General features: G+C 51.6%; 1 protein-coding gene across 4 annotated transcripts in view; it reads right to left on the bottom strand.

The window, feature by feature from the left end:
• The window catches only part of LOC142590660 (uncharacterized), a 300,067-nt gene extending 291,118 nt beyond the window's left edge, over positions 1 to 8,949 (bottom strand). The window contains exon 1 of one of the 4 annotated variants that reach the window (XM_075703045.1): positions 7,801 to 8,949. In XM_075703045.1, coding sequence (XP_075559160.1) covers positions 7,801 to 8,755 — 955 coding nt within the window. In that variant the 5' untranslated portion in view covers positions 8,756 to 8,949. The remainder of the gene's footprint in view (positions 1 to 7,800) is intronic. The other 3 variants (XM_075703043.1, XM_075703044.1, XM_075703042.1) reach the window with 3 other exon arrangements.
• Between the last annotated feature and the right edge of the window lie 4,252 nt (positions 8,950 to 13,201).

The following is a 13,201-nucleotide window of genomic DNA, read 5'->3' as shown; positions in this document are numbered from 1 at the left end:
CATTCCATGTTTCGTCGGGCTCACGAGTGGCAGTATGTGCTGCAGAAGGTGAAATCGTGCTGCTTCATGCTGTAATACTGAGTACGAATATCAGTGTGGAGGTTGCGTGGATGGGCTATTACACACATGTTTAGCGCGGTGAATATTCCCTGAAATAGTAGGGAGTTGAAGGAACATCTTCACACACACACACACACACACACACACACACACACACACACACACACACACACACACACACACACACACACACACACACATATATATATATATATATATATATATATATATATATATATATATATATATATATATATATATATATATATATATATATATATATATATGCTATTTTTTCATACAAACTCACGAAGTATACACTTCTCACTCGATAAAAGTCGGACCAGAAGAGAGTGACGAAGTTTCCCTCTTCGGCAGCTCCCTGAACCACGTAAGGATGGTGACAGCTGCGGCAGGCGACGCGAGAACTGCGTGAAATAAAACTCAATGCCTACTGTTACCGAACTGTCGGTTCCCATGTTTTGCGTGCGCTTCAGTTGGCCAGAATTATTGCACACGTTTGCAACTACGACTTCTCAGGGCCGCACGCGTAGTCGGAGCTCGCTGTCGCGTGCGATAAGTTTTATTTACAGGCTGAACAACAACGGTGTTAGCTGTGGGACAGAACGCGGCGCCCTTGGCTATTCTCGCGAGTGACATGCACCGGCTTCGTCGGGATGCGACAACTGGGCGGCTGCGATGGGGCGTGTCGCTCCCTTGCGGTGCTCCTTGGAGTAGACGTTCCGGAACTGTCATCCATAGTCCCTCGTCGCGTTTTACCAATGTGACGCTGTGTACGTCACGGGACCCGACAAGGCGTGCTTGCTTATACATGTGCGCTCGGGGGGATTTCGATCACCAATACAAAATATAAACTGTGACAAATCTGCAGTTGCGAGGAGAGCGTTCTATACCGCTCTTCTTCTATCAGTTTCCAACGCCCACATGATAAATGAGGCTTAATTTACAATGCTAGTCCTGTTTTTAGTGGCTGGAGTGAAACTAAGGTCTAAACGTACCCATAAATGACCAAGAAAATGTACCACGCTCGCGCTTTACGAGCTCGATCAGGCGGAGCTGTGGAATGTCGGCGAATCCCGTAACCTTCGGATGTGCCCCACGCTGCGTTCGGGGTGACGCGCGTGTAGGTAAAGGAGCCCCAGAGCGGCCACATTCGCCCGCAAATATGCCTACGCTATATATGTACATACGCGCAACCTCTGGTATTCGCGACTGCGACTCCGGGGCGTTGAACCCGTCGCAATTAGCGCAACAGGCATACCATACTTTGCTAAACAGCGCGCGGCACACTTGTCCCGCGTGCTCCCAGCACCGTACACGCGGCCGTTTCCGAGGCGCATCTGACAGGCGCAGAAGAAAGCGAGAGGGGGGCAAAGGAGGAAAGAAACAAGCGAGCCGGCAGGAATTGCGCGCACTCGTACGCAGCGTACAGTAAATGCGCGGCGCAGCAAAGCGCCGCTACACACGCCGGTGTTCATACGCACCCGCCGCCGGCACCGAGCACCCCCCCCCCCCCACCGTGCTGCGGGGCACGGTATGCATACGTGCTCGGATTTCAATAGAGCGCTAATGAGGCGGAAAATAGAAACGAGACGCAGCGGGATCTGCGGCCGCCGTCGGACCCGTGCCGTCTCTTCCTGCGCTTTACTTTTCGCTCTATTTTTGCGAGGCTCGTCTAGCCCGTACATAGAGCTGAAATAAACGGTAACGGGCGATACCACGTCTGGGGAATGGGTGCGTTACGGTTTCCGGGATGCGTTGCTCTTTTTCGTGATTTAAAGGAATATACTCACACGACATTTCATACCTACATACAACTTGATTTACGCCTATATATATGTAAAGAGATAAAAACCCAAGAAGCAATGACACCATGGAGAGCATAGGTCAAATTATCCTTAGCTGGTAACTGAACTATAGGAACGATAAAGGGAAACGAAAGCGGCCAGCAATGACGATGGCTAACACTCCCCTGGTTAGTTCTATTAGATTAAACTATCCACAATGTGGACGCGAAAGAGGCGCCGCGGTATCCCGACTGGTCCCAACTGGCACGCGTAATACGAAGACATGGTTTCGTTTTCCACTCGCGCCAGTTGCCGGAAATGCTACTGGCCTCCCATATACACATGGCGCAAATCAAGGTCACAACCCTCTACAGCACGATTTGAGCGCTACAGCACGATTTGAGCGCAACTATCAAAGCGGGCTAAATAATTTACTGTAATGCAATACTCCTTCCTGGAACCCACTTTCGCTACCAGTACCAAGCAGGCCGCCGATGTGCCACGACCCCATCGCTGCGTTCCCGTGACCGCAGCCAACGCAAGCAGAAGGAGCGGCGCTCTGCGTTCATCGTCGTCGTGGCGCACTTGTGATCGCGGGTATGCGTTTACTGCTACACGTCGATGCCAAGTTTTGATATGCGACACATGGCGCCACAAAAATATAGACGAGGGCAGCTCCGCTGTTTCCGAAGCAGTTTTAGCATCAAATTAGTACGTCTTGGAAGCGTTCGCCAAGGTTCGTATACTCGCCAAATGTGCGCCTCTTATACGCGAGAAGCGCGCGGTACCGTGTCTGTAATTGTCTTTTATTTTCCCGCGTTGCCACACGGCATACCGCCACAATGAAAGGACGCACCCCTGTTCGTGCAAATACTACAACAGCGACCTATCAAATGTTTCGTCCGTCGACCCCCGTTCACAGTCTTCGGGTCGATCACATTCTCAACTTCCGAAAAAATACAATTTCGCGGACTTTGTTCCAGGGCAGGTCGGAAGCAGAGGGCGGGCAGACGCAGGGTCAGAGCACTTCACACCTTCGGATACGAGTGATGCAACTCGAAAGAATACGATTCGCTGCTCCCCTATTGGCCAGTCACGCACAACGCTCGCGAAGACGTCGCCCCTGTTTCGCAACGCCGCCACCGACCGGGGAGACACGCGGCGCCGCCGGTAATTGCATGCTGATGTATGCAGCGACCGGACTTCCTCGTGCTTCCACGATTCCCGGACGCGTAACACACGCACCGCTCGGTGGCCGGAGAAGCGAAGGATTCGCGCATGCGCGCCACCACGGAGAGACTTCGCCGCCGGTGAGGTTACCCGATTTGGCGCGTTTACACGGCTTTCGCAACCGAATCCTTCTGGGCGCCGACGGGGGAAACCGTTATACGCAACCAGAACTCCGTGACTTTACGCACGGGTGGATGGAGATCGCCAAGCGTTGCGCGGCGACTCGAACGAGAATAGCGCTGCGAAACAGTGAAGATAAAAAAAAAAAGAAGAAAAAGTGCGCCGTGTGGCCGCGGGTGTCTTGTGCCAACCAACGGCCCGATCGACCACTTCTGCATCGCGCGGTGTTGGAAAACTTCCAACATTTGCTCGTTTCCAGCGAGTTCCTTTCTATTTTTGGTCGCAATACATTTCACACACGATCTCCCCTACTTCAATTGCTCTATCGCAACACTGGCCCTAAACTAATCAAAATGAATTATACAGTTTTACGTGCGAAAACCACGATCTGGTTATTAGAGACGCCGTACTGCGGGGAAGGGAAGGACTGCGAATTAATTTTGACCACCTGGGCTTCTTCAACGAGCACCCAGACTATACTTCTCTCGCATTCAGCCTCCACCGGAACGCGGTCAGCATCGAACTCGCGACCTCTTGCCCAGCAGCGAAGCGCCACACAGGATATACCGCGCCGGTATATTCGGAACTTTGGTATAACCAATCGAATACGGTCGTACTCGATTCAAGGAGCGCATCGAACAGTCGCTATTCGAAATGCGAATACATTTGGAATAATTTTCGTATACTTCACGTCGTCGACTACGCAAGATAACGTATAAAATTAAAGCAAAAAATGCGCTTTTACTCCCTTCGCAGTGACCATCACTCATCAAAGAACTATGCGTCACCCAGGGAGCCAGAGTTTTCCGGCTAAACGCCGATCGATCGTCACGAAATTTTGTTTGCGTATGGCACTCGGCAGGGGGCGTTGTTTCGCCCAATTCATGGATGCAGCGCCCGTGTCCTCTATCGGTGTCCGAATATTCGAAACTTTCGAAAAACGAATCGAATAGCGCCGTATATATTGGATTCAACCTTGTGAAAGGAATGGTCACTATTCGCAAATATTTTCCGAATTTCTTTTAAACGCCAACCGCGCGCACTCATGCACAAAAATCGCAGCAATATTTCGATTAATTTAATCTGCGCGGGAATAGCCACAGGCACAAAACGTGAGAGCTTACGTCGCGGAGCAGACTAGACGTGGCTCAGAGCGCCCTCGATTTTACGCACTCGATGGACACGACTCTCCGCAGAGCGCTGCGCACGCGAGCGACGTGCTCGTTTAGTCCGACAACGCCGCTTCTGAGAAACGAAACTTCGTAACGACGAACGCAATGGCGGAAAGTTGCTGACGTGGTGAACACTGTGGTTTGAACAGTGTTCTGTAGGAATTGTGAAAATGCCTATTCCAAAAGTGTTCCGACAGCCGATTCGCTTATGGCCCTCTATTCGATTCGTGCTTGATTCGGTCTCAAACTACTATTCGCAGATGCAGTAGCCATATACAGCGGCTCCCAGCACGTCGCACCGTTTACGCCGACAAGCGCCAGAGGCTTCCTTTTCTGCTCTGCAGTTGTTGCTAAGATCTTCTTGCACGTGCTCATCGATATTAGCTCTCGTGCACCGCAGGAACTAACATTCCAAGATGACCCCCCCCCCCCCCCTCCCACAGCCCCGTCAGAAAACGCTTCGGAGGCTATTGAAATTTGTTTCGAAGAAGCGAAGCTTAAATGACTTTTCCAAAACGGAAATTGCGTACGATGCCCTCAAGATAAAATGGCACTACGTCATCACAATCACAACCCCTGAAGCATTACCAGATGAACGGGCAAGTACTCGGCATTTCTGAATACGAATCGACTGTTTCTTCGAACGTTAGTACTGAATTATATATATATATATATATATATATATATATATATATATATATATATATATATATATATATATATATATATATATATATATATAGCGATTCAGATTCCTTCCTAATATTCGGTTATGACCAAATATACCAGGGTACTACGAATATTGAAGTCTTCCTGCCATTGGAAAATTTTATACGTGCTCCAACGACTGCTTCGATTGTGCGTTGCAAGCGAACTGTAGTGAACTTTCACATTTTGCCGGTTTCCAAATATCGTCGCCTCTGTCGAGGGAATTGAGAGCCATCCTTTCACGTCTTAGAGAGAAGCTTTTATTTTTTGCACAAGCTACTCCTGCGGGGATTTGGCGTATACGTGCAACGTGCCTCAGCGAATGGACAACTTAACTGAGCCCCTTGGGTAAGCGCATGCGCTCGTGTCACCAGCTGCTGCTATACGCTCTGGTCAACCGAAACAAGCTTGGCGTCATTTAGACTTCCAACACCGCGTTAGATCTCTGTTTCCCTTTCTGTCGCACCAGCTTTCTTATTCAGTAGAAGAGTGTTCCGTATTCCATTGCGCACCTGGATGCGATATTTTCAGACTATCCGCATTCGATAACTTCGCACTTCGAGATCCAGAAAATGCCAGCGGACACCAAACGCGCAGCCGGTCTGCACTTTCTGGCCAATTCCAATTGCCGGCCTTCACCAATTCCACCCGCCCGAAGGACAAGAGTCCGAAATAACTCGCGCCGCGAGTAGACGATCGTGCATGACGAAAGGAGGACAAATTGCAGGTTCCGGAAGAAAGCTCCGTTAGGTCACAGCAGAAGGCGACGTAGCGTAGACACGTTCTGGATACCGCGAGCACCGTTTCGACGCCACCGCCACGTGAAATAAACCACGTGCCCTAGTTGGTCCGGGTTGAGATAAGGCGTTTTGCAGCTGCAAAATCAGTTATCTAGCCAATCACTGCCGGAGGTGACGTTGCGCGCCAGATTTGGCAGCAACACGTGTTCCCCCAAGTTATCGACGAGGGATTCAAACTGAGATTTATCGGATCTACAGCAGAGCTAGCAGACGCGAAAACTGCGAGCGCGTGGCATCAGTATCCTCGCCTGGCACACACAGACAGGCATATCCGCAGCGTAATTCAACAGGCCCGCATGTGCGAACTGCCAGTGCATACTCAAGTGCGAACAAGGTGAAAACGACAGCAATATCTCGTTCTCGCTTTCACCTTTGGTTACACTCGCAGCCGCGGCTCAATTCTGGTTTCAAAACTTACGTGTGGCACTGCACCACGACCAGCCACCGAGCGAGCGCATGTCACACTCCCACGTGATTACACAAACTAGGTGCTTTGTTTTCTTCCCTTCATGTTTCAATTCTAGCTGATAGCACATACATAACACCGTCGTTTTTAAAAGTGAGCTACTAGCTGATAGCATAGCGGTCATTCTCCGCTATCTTCAATTCCTTCCGCTAGAGGACTGCGTTCTCTCAGCCGCGTTGCGAGTCTCCAGTGTAACGCTACGGGCCCGTCGAACGGCAAGAGATTCAGCGGCGAGAAAAGCGGCTAGACCAAACCGGCCAGTCGTTGCTGAATCCACGCGGCGGCGGCTGGCAGAATCCGGAAGGGCCCGTCCTAGTTTCGCGCCAAGGCTTTTGCCGGCCTCAAGTAGGGCAGCAGCCGCCGCTTCGACGACGTCGATCGCTCGCTCGCCGCGGTGCAGGATTGGCGAGCGGCTGCGTGCTGGCACGAACGGATTTGAAATCGAGCACACGCGGTGCGGAGGGACACGTGCCCACAACACGGCCGACGCTGGGTGACGGACAGGGTGGTACGGAAACTGCGCGACGCGTTTGTTTCTCTCCGTCAAGGAACGTGGCCCATGCCGCGACGAAATGGAAGACCCGACAACGTAAGGCGGTCAGGAGGCTTTTTCAATATTTGCACGACATCGAGAGACGATTCTGTTCTTGCGACCAGCCTGGACCGAGCTGTTCAATACGATACGCAAACAGCCGAGTCAATTCACTAATTTCGTGCAAGAACCGTTGTGCTGCTACTGCCGGAAGAAATAACGTGTGAATGCGGAGGAAAAGAACGGCAATAAAGTTAGGGATCGGGGGACAACCAACGGTGGCACAAGTGGCGGTGCCAGGGCTGGCCCGCCAAACCGTGGTGGGGGGTAGGCCCAGCGGGGCCTACCACGGCATCACCCCCCCCCCCCCTCGTATTGTCTTTAGTAACTGGTGTAACTTCGCAGGTCGCAATATTTCTGGCTACGGAATTGGTCGGCACAGCAACAAAAGACAAGCCTACTGTCGGCTGCGCCCTTTCGAATCGAAATAACAATCCGCAGAAGACGTACTTTATTATGATTATTAACGCTATTATTATTTGTTACTAAAACGTTTTTATGTCTCTCTCTTAGCCCGAAGTAAGTAACGGAGGTATCCCTGCGGCACGTACAGTGTCATGCGAGCGGTCCCTGGAGAGAATAAAAAAAAAGAGTAGCCAGACCGACGCGTACACGACACGCTCGAAGCGGCGTAATCGAGGAAAGGACCAGTTCAAAACCCAACACATTCCTCGCCAGCTGATGCATCGCAACAGCTGCCGTCGCCGCATCGCGCCGGAAGAGGAGAGAGCAGAGGAGCATCTCCAGCTGTTCGCGTACCAAAACAAAGCGGCTCCTCGATCACACATCGCCGCAGCTGTGCGGGTGAATAGCGAAGGGCGCTTCATTGAAGCCGAGTACTCACCGATCATGAGCAGGGAGACGGTGAGGTGCTCGCGCCCGGTCGCCTTCAGGGCACCCAGCACGGTGCCCACGATAGCACAGCACAGACCGACGAACGCGATCATCACAATGAACCACCGGATGCTGACGGTCTGCGTGACCAGGACGCCGCAGCAATGCTTGGGCTCCACCACCTCGGTATCCACAACACAGCGCGGCGGCCTAAGCCTCGGCGGCGGCGGTAGGTGCCGCCTGGCCGACGACGAAGGCGGAGGAGGCAGCGTAGCGTACGGCGGCGGCAGGTGCGCGTTCAGGATGTCGGGAAGCACTTCGTGGTGCGGCGGCGGGGCCGGCCCCGGCTCCAGCCGGGTGGCGCCCACCACGACGTCGTTGCGGTGTCGAGCCAGCGTGGCCGCTCGTATCCCGGGCCCTGCAGGGCGTCCCGCGACGCTCGACGAGGCAGCGACACCACTCACACCGACGGCATCCTCGCCGATAGGTCCCTCCCGCGCATCGCGGCTCTCCGGAGGAACTGGCGGAACAGCGCGGTCGCCGCCGTGGTTCGCGATGTCGCCGCACGGCGACGCCACCGGGCAGCAGCACACGCAAGGCAGGTCGAGGGCCCGTGACGTCATAAGAAGCGCGGTTGCGTAGCTTGGCGGCTCGCAGTCGTCACTGACGTTGGCATCGCGCTGCCGCGGCGGTAGTGCGGGCTCCGAGGGACCCTCGCTCCGTTGCACCGCAGTGGAATCGAACGCTTCGTTTTCGCAGCCGCCGTCAGATGGCGGCCGACTGATTACAGCTATATTCAGTTGCTCTTCGGCACTGCGGGCGGTCTCGTCAGGTGCGGCGCGTCGCCCCCTCTTTCGGAAGGGAGTCCAATTATTGCGGCGCAGAGGCCGGAAAACGGGTTCATCGTCTGCGTCGGCGGCCGCGAATGCTTCGTCTGCTCTGTTCGTTCGGCAGGCCTTCGTCATGGCGGCGGCGTGCAACGAAGAAAACAAAAATTGTGAGCGCGGCGGCGCGTTGGTGTAACTGGCGTGATTTATGCCTCAGGAGGTCAGCGGACACGCCGGGCACTTGTGGCACGTTCGTAGAGCCGCTTGGGCCGCTTGCGAAGAACGCCTCCACGAGAGAGCGACTGTATCGGAACCATTATATCCGGGTGTGTCTGCCCTCCTCGGCCGTCTTGTCGGTTGGATTTCCTGAAATGAAATAAGCCAGGCAATATAATGCGACGTTGGAAAATAGAGACTCGTTCTCTTACACTGCGCGCCTACAGAGCTCGTCGGCTGCGCCTTATAATATCCGTGTAAATACCTGCCTGCAAAAAGGCCAGAGGTCAAGATTGTCGGCACTCGGGTCAGGTCAGACAACGCCTTCTACGGGGCTCACCGGAGAGAGCGGCGCTAGTCGGCTGCCGTGAATAATGGCAGCATGGTTCTGAGCACTCGGGATATTTGCAGAGAATACGTGGTGTGCCCCAGCACGTACACATCAAGTTTAAGAACACGCGCATTGATGACGGGAACAAGAGCAAGCAACCGTAACAATTTTCCCACCTAATATACGCGCGCTTTCTTCCGTCTTTAAACCTGAAGAAACTGATCTGCAAATTTCATGAAGAACGTGCTGCGTTTAGAAATGCAATGGGACCTATTGCCGACGATAGAAAAAAAGAGAGCACAGGGGAAAAAAAAAAGCGAGAGACCGATTGCTTAGGCACTTAGTGTCCAAGTAAAATAGCAAACGGAAGAGCTTCCCAAGGTATGCAGAGCCTATTAGGAGATAAAGCATGGCGACCCGGTTTCCATATTGTCATGAGCGCCTGTTACCACACTGATGTTTTTACTTGACTGTTAAATGCACTGAAGGTTACCTAGCCATGCAAATTACCATTTAAAAAATGAGAGACCATAGCTTTCTATCCTATGGTTTAGAGCGAGAACAGTGCTCAGAATACCTTACACCCGCCGTGGTTGCTCAGTGGCTATGGTGCTGAGCACGAGGTCGCGGGATCGAATCCCGGCCACGGAGGCCGCATTTCGATGGGGGCGAAGACACATGCGCACTTAGATTTAGTCGCACGTTAAAGAACCCCACGTGGTCGAAATTTCCTGAGTCCTCCGCTACGGCGTGCCTCATAATCAGAAAGTGGTTTTGGCACGTAAAATCCCATAATTTACCTTAATTTTTAGAATGCCTTACATTCGATTCTATTCATGGAAGGTGTGATCGGTAAACTGGCTGTAACAACCTATAACGTTCTTTTTTTCTTTCATGAGTGGAATATAAGCATGTTTATTTCTAGTTATTATTATTTTTAGATTGTAGCTGTTATTCGCCAACCGATAAATAACAATCTTAGATTGGTTATTAATATTAACTTAGTAATTATTTCCACTCATGTTGCCTGGTTTAATACCCTTAATATAAAGAAATACTGGAGCTTTATGTGCCAAAACGTTGACGTGACAATGAGGCACGCCGTGGCGGGGGACTCAGGATTAACGTTGCCAGCCTGGGGTTCTTCAACCTGCGCCCGATGGCACACGGGCAATTTCGCAACAACAATTAGCGCAACATGGCTGCTAATTAGCCGGCACGGCGGGTTCTTTAACATCCTGAAACTTCACAGCGAGTTAGGGGCCAGCTATCTCATATACACTCCTCAGCAAAGTATTTTGGAACAGCCTATGAAAAGAAAAAAAAATGTAAACGAGCACTGCACTCTCTAATACATGCAAGCAAACTAATGTACGCGTATTCACACTACGGCCCCAAATGCTGAGAACACAGTCTGGGTGAAGTTATCTTTGTGGAGGTAGCGATGCCTGCCGTGAGAACCTCGTGTTTCCACAGAAATGGGTCAAGTCTGCCGATAAATGTTTCCTTTTTATCTGGAGATGTACGCGTATACTTCGACAGTAATCAACAAAATTACGCGGACGACCTTGTTACGACACGCCGTGAATAACTTGCTCGCAAAGAGTAGCAGGGGACGTATAGTTTTGCTTATGCAGAACTCATGTATGGGTAGACAAATCTCATCTTTAGATCAAGTATTTATTACGCTTAAAGGCCGTGTATGTATATGGACCTATAAACTTTGTAAAGTTCTTGATTCCTTCCAAGCTTTAGAGAATGCGCACAACCTTTACAGTGGTTTCCGGGCTCTAAGTAAGCCATCTTTACGGCTGAGCTGACATAACATTTACATTGTTTTTCACGTTGCACAGAATTGGAAAGCTTGTGCATGAAGCCGATATGATGAGCGAAGTGATTTCTCCTCGCCGTGTAGGAAAGCTGACTGCAGCACTTGTGGCGTCCTTCCATTTTCTTTTTAATCGATACGAAATTAAAGAGCCGTTGGCGCCTTTATTGGCGCTGGTTGCTCCTCTTTCCTAGGCAAGCAAAAGTAAAAGCGCACTCACGCACGCACGCACGCACGCACACACGCACACACACACACACACACACACACACACACACACACACACACACACACACACACACACACACACACACACACACACACACACACACACACACACACACACACACACGCACGCACGCACGCACGCACGCACGCAAACTCAGTGCCTCTCCACTCTGTGAACAAGGATGACCAGCGAAGCTGTGTAGAACTGTACCTCCGCTGCGGCTCGGCCCAGCATTGCACTACCTTCGGGATCGGCCCACGCATGGGGAGTGCTTAACGCCTGCTTCACCTCCACCGCGGGTCAGCCCGCCATTGCAGTAACTTCGCAATCGGCACACGTATGGGGAGTTTTGTGCCTACACATGAACACGATCCTGGGGGAGCTAGCCCTTAGCACATTCACTGTAATTCGCTGTAGAATTGGTTGTGTGTTCGTGTTTCTTAACTCATTAATGACGACGACGACGAACGCGGGAGCAGTGGCACGAGCGCGGTAGCGCCGCCAGAGAGCCAGCTATGGAAGACGACACTGGAACCAATCGCGATGATGATAGTTCTGTGTCGACACAAGGACACGATCCTGGGGAAACTAGCCCTTAAAGCGTCCCTCACCAGGACGCACAGAAAAAATCGGTTGTACGCTGGAAGTTGTTACGTGTCCTCTAGGGAGCATTCTGCCGCAAAATTTTTGGAAATCGGCTCATTAATAGCCGAGGTAGAAATATTTCAGTGCCGCGAACCCGTGATTTCAGGAGGCGAGCTCCACTGCCAAGCGAGACACTCCCTCCACTCGCCCCGTCTACAGCCTCCGCAGGCGAAACGCCTTCTCCCACACCGCACCTCGAGGATCGCTTGACGCATACGTCACGGGCTCCGCCTTCATTTTTTTTTTCTCCTCGCTTCTCCGCGGTGCGGCGCACTTGCGCTTACGGCGTCACGCGCGAGCTGTTGTGAATGTCTCGTTTAACGCAGCCCACCATTTTGAGACACCTGACTGGCGGTGTAAGTCAGTGCTACACGAATACTGAGGCAGACACAAGCGGATCACATGATCCCACGCTGGAACACGGTAGAAAATGAAATAGTTTCGGTGTATGCGCGCGCGACTGCACGACATGGGAACCAGCCGACGAAACGGAAGTACACCTCTTTTGCTGCGGTAAGAAGTGAAACAAGAACAAGCAGCTATTCGGTTTGTATGTTTTATTATTTTTCTAAGCTTCAAGTCGTCTACTCGAGCAACATATTACAAAAATAACAGGTGTTGGCTTGAATCATTCTCGCAGTCTCGTGTCACCACGAGCGACGTCACAGTGCGAACACGTGTACGTAGGCGCACTAGCACGTGTGCGTCACCCTGCGGCTTGGAGCGCGGCGGCTTTGAGAAAAAGGAAAAACGGCGTTCGGTTTAAAATTTCAGGCCTTGCCGTGGCGCGTAGCGATGTATTTTCAGGCAGGATCGTTATCGCGTAATGTATATATGATCTGCGCTTGTCAGCTCAAAATGGCCAGACCTGGTGATGGGCCCTTTAACAGCTTCGCTGTAAAAACGCTGAAAATCACCCAAGACACTGAAATATCACGAACATTTGCGAAATTCCGAGTCCGAGTAAGGGAACAAAGTCACGGAAGATAAGAGTGGCGCAAACACACACACGCACGGACACACAAAGTTACGTAAACAAGTGAAAGCGCGCAAAAGAGTGGGGATTAAAACCTGCACATATGTTGAAAGTTCGGCAGGCGAGACGGATGACACTCTTTAAAACGTTTGCACCCTTCGGGGGGTTATCTTGTCCGACCAGAATAATCGTCATCTGCCTTGCTTGCGCTTCCTTTCTTGAGAACTCTGCGCTTGTCAGTTTCCCACCGAGAATGCTATGCGACGTTGATAACGCGCATGCCACTCGTGGCCTACTCGCAGGCGCGCAGCGTTAAAGAAAGGCATTGCTGGCATGATAGACGACATTTACTGTTTGGG

The sequence above is a fragment of the Dermacentor variabilis genome, chromosome 8 (genome assembly GCF_050947875.1).
Source record: "Dermacentor variabilis isolate Ectoservices chromosome 8, ASM5094787v1, whole genome shotgun sequence".
NCBI lineage: Eukaryota > Metazoa > Arthropoda > Arachnida > Ixodida > Ixodidae > Dermacentor > Dermacentor variabilis.
Note: the sequence above shows the minus strand (reverse complement) of the source record. Positions and strands in the feature narration are given on the sequence as shown.